At 36.5% G+C, this 8,017-nt stretch overlaps 1 protein-coding gene across 2 annotated transcripts in view; it reads left to right on the top strand.

The window, feature by feature from the left end:
* The window catches only part of LOC110031900 (carbonic anhydrase 2-like), a 20,798-nt gene that overhangs the window by 7,407 nt on the left and 5,374 nt on the right, over positions 1-8,017 (top strand). For both annotated transcript variants that reach the window (XM_020735328.1, XM_020735327.1), the window contains exons 3-8: positions 3,194-3,349; positions 3,420-3,468; positions 3,605-3,718; positions 3,863-3,916; positions 4,036-4,118; positions 4,233-4,338. In XM_020735328.1, coding sequence (XP_020590987.1) covers positions 3,194-3,349; positions 3,420-3,468; positions 3,605-3,718; positions 3,863-3,916; positions 4,036-4,118; positions 4,233-4,338 — 562 coding nt within the window. The remainder of the gene's footprint in view (positions 1-3,193; positions 3,350-3,419; positions 3,469-3,604; positions 3,719-3,862; positions 3,917-4,035; positions 4,119-4,232; positions 4,339-8,017) is intronic.

Here is an 8,017-nt window from a genome sequence, read left to right as displayed (position 1 = left end):
TGTGCTCGATCGGTGAGGGAGAAAAGACGAGCGACGAGCAATGCAGAGGAGCGGCAGCACAGTGCGGGAGAAGAAAAAAAACGTTGTTTATCCATTGTGCTCGTTCGGTGAGGGAGAAGAGAGGAGCGACGAGAGCGATGTGTGAAACTAGGGTAGAGGAGAAACGAGAGCGACGAGGGGGCAAGTCGTGTCTTTCGAACATATGAAACACGGATCGTGGGGTCCTACCCGCGATCCGCGTCTAGAAGAAAAATAAAAACGGAGTTTTATAAAAAGCTCTTGAAATGGGATTTTCAAACTGAAGGTGGCGTTTTGAAAACGCCACCGCTACAAATAAGTTCTCCCAAACGCACCCTTAGAAATCCTAGCACACCACGATCTCTTCGTCACCTTTAATGCTTGTACGCCCTAGCAACTTAGCATTTCATATGTTTCGAGAGAAATCAGGAGACGTGAAACTGTCAGTGACCAGAAAGATGAGGTTTACGGGGTTTAAAGTTAATTTTATCGGGCTTTTTTTTATTATACCAGAGAAGTCATATATATTTTCACATGGAACACCTAAACTTTAATAACATAAATACATGATTAATAAATAAAGAAATATTTATTGATATAATAATATATTATTATTAAATCTATAATTAAATAAATTCTAGTTAATTAAATTTTATTTAAATAATATATCATATATGATACGAGTTATCATCGAGCTTAATATCGACTATTTAACGAGTTACTTGTTGAACAATAAACGATACTCGTTGAACAACAAATGATACTCGTTGAACAACAAATGATTGCGTTCGTGAACATAAATGAACAAGTTCGACTATCTTCATGTTTAGTTCATTTAAGCTCCGAGTTTTTAAAAATTATTTAAGCTTGTTTATTTATTAATTTGAAAGAACATGATCGAGTCTTAATCGAGCTGAGTTCGAGTTGTTCATCGAGTGCGTTGGGTCATTTACAACCCTTGTGCTCTATTGTCCGTATTGAAAGTGCACGGGATCCATCGAGATCACTATTTGCAAGACTTGTTTGAAGTAAGAGCCATGAAAATTCTTTTTGCGTTGGGATATGAAGTTAAGAAAAGTGAAATGCATCGATTGAGGATTAATCACTGTTTTTTTATTGTTAAAAAATTTGCTTTGATCAATTGTTTCAAGTTTGGCATATTTCTGAGGGAAATAATTAGGCCAAATTTTTCTTAATAAAAAATTTATAAATGAAGGAAAAGTGTTCATTAGTGATATATGACAATATGTGTTGTTAATCTATTTTTAATATAGATGTTTATGAGAAGTTTATTAAATTATCATTGGGAGCATGTTTTTTTGGTTCTTAAATAAAATGCATATCTCATCAATATTAAAAATCTGCTTTTATGCTAGAACTTGACATGAATATGTTACGATCTGACATCAAATTCGACACATTGTTTTAAAGAAATTAGGGTCAATCAAATGTTTTCCTTTACAATCCAAACAACTAATACAAATGCAACGTTAAACACGTACAATTTGAGAGGTAGGCAATCTCACCTAAATCCTACAGTTTGAGAGGTAGAAAATCTCTTCCAAACCCTAAACTTAAGACTCCCCACAATAATCTCATGCATATCCCTAACCCTAAACATAATAAGCCTATTTATATCCAACAATAATAATATTAAAAGACTAAATTTTCCTTAGGCATACAAAAGAAAATTGCCGCATAACATTGCAATGGATTTCGATAGTCCCAGTTCTTCTGCCATTACTTCCTGTGACTAGGACATGCTCAATCTCAAATCTGGTGTTGATTTCTAGGATCACGATTGTCCCATCATGGCCTTCCCCGCTAGTTCTGATCGCGACTGTATTTAAGGGTTCAGTCACGAAGGCGAGACACAATCCCTTCATTTTCTTTGTGTTTGATCTCGTTGTTGATGTGCTCGACAGAGAAAGGCGAGACAGCCTAGCGAAGAGACCGTCACTGGCATAGATTACCACGATCTCTTCGTTGTTGCGCATGACAGAGAAAGGCCAAATGAGACTGTCACCGGCTTAGATTTCTAGTCACGCTGTGATTCCTTCGACTTCACAGATAGTTGAATAACAGAAATTATGCAGAACGCGGTGATCCTATCTTTGCTTCCCCGAATTCAACGCCTATTACCAATTTGTTATGATCTGGTGTCAAATTTGACACACTTTTTAACAAAAATTAGGGCAAAGAAAATATTGTTCTTTAATATTCCAAACAACTCAATACTAATACAAAGGTGGAACACCTACAATTCGAGAGGCGATTTGTCTCAATTCCTACAATTTGAGAGATAGGAAAGCTCTCCCAAACCCTAAACCTAAGACCAACCACAATAATCTCATGTATACCCCTAACACTAAACATAATAAGCCTATTTATATCCAACAATTATAATAATGAAGGGCTAAATTGTTGTTTGGCATACAAATGAAAAAATTGCCTTTAGGCTAGGCAGCAACATAACATAATATTTAAATGTGAATTATAAAATTTCAATTAGGGCGGACTTGTTTTATGGATTTGGGAAATGCAAAACAGAATGGTTATAAGAATGGATGGTTATATTAGCATATATTTAAGGTAACGTAATCGAGAATAGATTTAGTTGGTTTGTACATGCACAATCAAAGGTTGAAGATCGAAAGATGGGTTGATAAAGTTGGGGAAAAAAAAAACTGAGCCCAAAAGAGGTTTTTTACCTCTGGCAACATTTAGCAGGAACAAATGGAGAAGAACGATTTATGAAGTCAGCCTTAAGGGTCCAATAGAGGGAAAAGGGCTAATGATAATGGTGTTGATGATGATGCTTGAATTTGGCATATTGAGGCATAAACACTACGATAGATATCAGAGCAATTATTTTTCCCAAGATTAAAAAGCTAGCAGAACAGCTCATCCCAAAGGAAAGAGACAATAAAATGATTTCTTGTGATGAAATGGCCTGGATGGTTTGGACAGCCTTTGTTCTGACTGGTTTTGAAGTGTTATTATATCTGACAACATTCTAACTTTTGTTCATGGCTACATAAGATTGAATGATAGCTTCTCTATTTGTTTGCCTATGTCATTTTTTATCCTTTGTGAAGCTATGTTCTAATGCTCTACCTGTGTTCATCTGCCTGATTTCAAAGTGTATGAAAACCATGGAGATCATTTTTTTCAGGACTTATTCTGTAGTGATGGCCACAAAAGATCCTTGTGGGTTGGGCAAGGAACTCAAGGAAATTGAAAGGCATGGGCAAGATTTGAAAGATAATGATTCAGATCCTTTAAAGGAGCTAGAAGCCAGGTTTCTGAAGTTTAAGAAGCAAAACTACTTGTAAGTATAAGTTGTTTTTGCCATAGGTCCCTGAAGTTTCGAATCGCCTGTTGAACTTTTCCATGAACAGGGAAAATCTGGATCATTATCAAAACCTTGCTCAGGGCCAATCACCTAAGGTAAGTGTGAACAAGCTGGTATAATAGCTCTTTCATCTTCTACCATTTATTCCTCTTTTTTAGGTATGAGGAGCTTCTACACTCTAAAGCAATTCTGTAACACCTTTTTGATGCCTTGTGGTTGTATCCTCTGCAGTTTATGGTCATTGCATGCGCAGACTCCAGAGTCTGCCCCTCAAAAATCTTGGGGTTCCAACCTGGGGAAGCTTTTACTGTTAGAAATGTGGCAAATTTGGTTCCGCCTTATCAGGTACATCTCTTAGTGGAAATGTTTTTTGTTTGATTGTGTGATTGAAAAAAAAAGTCAAACAAAAACAAAGCTGCCTTGTTTATTTATTTATTTTTTGGGGCAACTTCTGGATGTTGACCTATATCTCCCGTCTATCTTTAACAGCATGGAGCTTCAGAAACAAGTGCAGCTCTTGAGTTTGCTGTTACTTCATTAGAGGCAAGGAAAACTTAATCTTTGAGTTGTTTGTGTCTATTCAATGCAGGGATGTTTTCATTGGTCATTTGCTTAATCTAAACAGTTTTATTGTAAATAAGAATGTTTATAGGATTTTGTAGGTTTCAAATATTTTAGTCGTGGGACATAGCTGCTGTGGGGGCATCAGAGCTCTAATGAGCATGAAAAGAAAGTCAAACTCCAAGTATGATTACAGAGCTGTACACTTTAGCGGCTTGTTATTCTTTTTTTCCTTCTTATATTGGCACAACTATCTTATGATTGTAATATTAGTAATCTTTTTTTTTACCTTCTTCAGAAGTTTTATTCGAGATTGGGTGTCTCTTGCAAAAAGTGCAAGGTTAAGCACGGAAGCTGCAGTTGGAAACAGGAGTTTTGAGGAGCAATGTGCACACTGTGAAAAGGTGGAGTCTATTTTTGTTTTTTTTTTTTGTTAAAATTATATAGCTTGATGATTTGTTGCTTAAAATGTGCAAATGTTAGAGTGTTCTCTCTGTTTCTTATGCTGTTTTTTTTTTCCTCTATAAAGAAAATCTGTAACCGAACATTGTCATTGCTGGTCTCAAGACCGGATGTGGAAAGTGGAGGGTTGCGTTAGGTAGTCAACAGCCAGCGTAAAATTTGTTTAAAAAAAAAACCATGACATGAATCATTTTGATCAAAGAAAATCTGTAACCAATGGACAATTTCTGTAAATTACTGCAACTGGATTCCTTACTTTTTTCCACGTTACTTTCCAGCATGATTTATTACCCTTATTTCTATCGAAAAAAGTAGACTATGTTCTGGAACTAGCCTTTTGTATTGGCATGTTTTGATTAATCTATCTTTTATGATTAGGATTTATGATAATAAAGTTGTCATTCATTCATGATGTAATTAGCAGTAATGTTGGCGCCTTAAGTTCATTACTAATCATACGGTCTTCATTATGATGCTGAAAATAACTATCAAGCATGCGAGCACCATTTTTTTTTTAATAACAACCAATCTTTTTTGTATGCATTTATTTTATTCTACATATTATTATCAAAATAAAACTTTCGACCAGCATTTCTACCCTCTCCCTTGCTTCTTTAGACTAGTTCCATAACTTCTCAGGCAAAGCGGCCAATTCTTCTGTAACCCCTTGAAACCCACAACTTTCATGAGTTTCCATATACTGGTTGGACGCCAAGCAAATAGAAATGTAGGTTCCCTATAGTTTAGGAATTTTTTTCAGCTCTCAATTCTCTAATTTTCGAAGAATTTATGAAATTATTAAAACCACATAGTGGTTTTCTTGCAAGCACTAGCAGTATTATTGATGCAGAACTGCCTTTTCTAAACATTAGCATAGGAGAAGATTGTTGCATTCTGCAATTTGCGTGTAGAGATACCTTATATTATTATGATATTATCCCACATTATCAAAATGTAGCTACCCCTGCTATTCTACTATTGTTGCGGCAGGCGTGACCATCAAAGACTTAATTCGTTTGTTTCTCTGTTGTCATTAGGGCTGGCAAAGCTTAAATCCTTGCGTAATTCTTAGCAATAGCTCATGCCCACTGTGCAGATCTCCATGATTATTATGGCAGGATTGACCAACATCAAGAGTTGAACATGTCTCAATAGCTGTTGATCTCTCGACTAAACCACTCTACAAGTTCTGATTATCTTTATGCTGCTATTCTTCTTTCCATCTCTTCGTTAAGTAACCGAGGTGTGCCACTTTCTTAATCTATCATTCTTGAACCCCAACACATGCTCTCTTCTGACTTCCTGAGAAGGCGAATTTGCTTCATTCACTTTCTGGTACTATTTGTTAGAAGCTTGCCACCAACCTGTAGTGAAAGGAGCTATGATAGAGGAATTTTTCCAGGTCAACAACATCCATCAAAATCCACATATTAACCCTACCTGACATTCAAGAGAATCCTCCTAGAGTGGCTTTCTGTGACTCGTGCTTTTTTTTTGTGACTCTAGATTTGTTAAACATTTGTTTTGATGACCTACCCCAGCAACTTGCCAATCTTATCAAGGTCGTTCATGCCACCTAACCGCGTCACACGCCCCGCTGCTTAACCTTTTCAGCCACAAGGGGTCACTATTTATGATAGGGAAATTTACATACGTAGCACATAATTTTTATGTATTTAAAGATCTCACACCTAAACTTTTGATATTTAAATACATAGAACTTCAGTGCTTAAAACTTATGCATGAAAAGGTGTATTGCATTTTAAAAAGGTAGTAACAATGCTATTTTTATTTGATATTAAAGATTTGAATGTTATGTGTGTAAATATGAAAGCTTAGGTGTGAGATATTTAAAAAAATATTAGAATTACGTGCTATGTTGTAAATGCCCCAGGCTATGATATCCTTATGTTTTCTCATGCTTGCTATGCCGTGCATAACTCACTCTTCACTCCCAAGATCTTCATAGAGGTAGTTCCCCTAAAAGCTCAAATCAGCCATCTGGACTTTTTATTTTTATTTTTATTTGTGAATATATTACAGGATGTCGCCAAGGTTGTTCAATTTTATACCAACCTCCAATATCAAATCTTTTTAGTTCTCACGCCTATTATTATCCCAAATTTTCTCTTTGAAGAGGCCTCTTAGTTTTTATTCTATGTAAAGCAGATGAAAAGTGAAATCCTTTGTGAACTCCTCAAAAGAGTTGATATAACTATAAATATTCTTGGGATAATTAATACAGAGCACCCAAAACATTGATATTTACGAATTTAGCACGCAAGTGATTTTTTAAACTACTGAACATATGTATTTATGTGTGCCGCAATCAAACCATTGAGAATTTGGTAAAATTGAAATTTATGAGTTAGGGTTTTATTATAAATTTTGATATTTGAGCGTGAATTTGAAAAATTGATGAAAGAGGGTGCCTGATTTGTAAATAATATTATTTCAGGTGCTCTATACGTAATTGCCTCAATTTTTTTTATATCTTCTCAATTTTAATTTTTATTCTTTTTTTCCTTTTTGCGTTTCCTTATCCTCTTGATGCGGGGCATAAGCGGCGTGAGAATCCTCTTTCGCATACCTGTTCGGTAGAGTCGACCAAATTTTTATGTAGGGTTTGGCGCCTCTTTTCAACGGAGGGGCCACTCAGCTTTCACGGGCTTATATAGTTTTTTTTTTTTGTGTTATAAGTTTTTTTCAATTTTGACGTGTTTTCTGTTAAGACAACCTCCAATATCTCCAATTTTACCTTCTAGGGTTATATCCAACGGTCGAGTGGTGCTCCGATTGTATCTTGCTAGTGTCTATCCTCCGTATCCTTCCTTTGTTGTGATTGTTATCATCCCTGCTGTAGCCACCCGGAGATAGCCCTCTTTAGCTATTTTTCTGCAATTCCACTTTGCTGCCACTTTCCAGAGCCCGCCTTCCACCGGGTCCTGCCTTCTAGCCCATGTTTCTTTTGCTGCTGCCTTCCAAAGATTGCACTCCACCTTGCTGCAACCCCAAACAGTTAACTGCTGTGCTACCTTCGAGCCGACCCGAACCCCTTTTCTGACCTGCTACTGTCACTCAAACAACAAAGCCTTATTGTCATGGCCTGTTCCAACCTTCATTACTGTCTCTTCCACCTTTTGTTGTTACAACTTGATTGTTCCAGTTGCCTATAAGAACTGCCACCCCTCATCCACCTCCTATAAAACTTACCTTCTGATTGCCACCCTTCAACGCCCCATCTTACACCTTCCAGCCACCTACCACCACTTTCAGCCCACCTAGCCAACCTCCACCAATCTTGAATCAACACTAGTTGAGTATGTTGTGTCAGTTGCTATTTCCCTATTTCTACTTGTTGAATTGTAATCTCTTATTTGAATTCAACAATAATATTTTATTTTCCTAATATTTTTTGGGTTTATTCCGATATCATTTGGTATCATAGCTTGCCTAATCCTATTGTTATTCCAGATTACTTAAATTTTTCTTCATTACTCAACCCAATTTTTTTTTCCCCAAACTACATCAACACCCCCACCCCTCCCCCAACATACACCTAGGGGTGTAAGCGAACAGAGCACGAACGAACAAAGCTTGTGTTGGTGTATGGTTCGTTTA

This window comes from Phalaenopsis equestris, unplaced genomic scaffold (genome assembly GCF_001263595.1).
Source record: "Phalaenopsis equestris unplaced genomic scaffold, ASM126359v1 Scaffold000862, whole genome shotgun sequence".
NCBI lineage: Eukaryota > Viridiplantae > Streptophyta > Magnoliopsida > Asparagales > Orchidaceae > Phalaenopsis > Phalaenopsis equestris.
The sequence above is the reverse complement of the archived record's forward strand: the minus strand, read 5'-3'. Positions and strand labels throughout refer to the sequence as shown.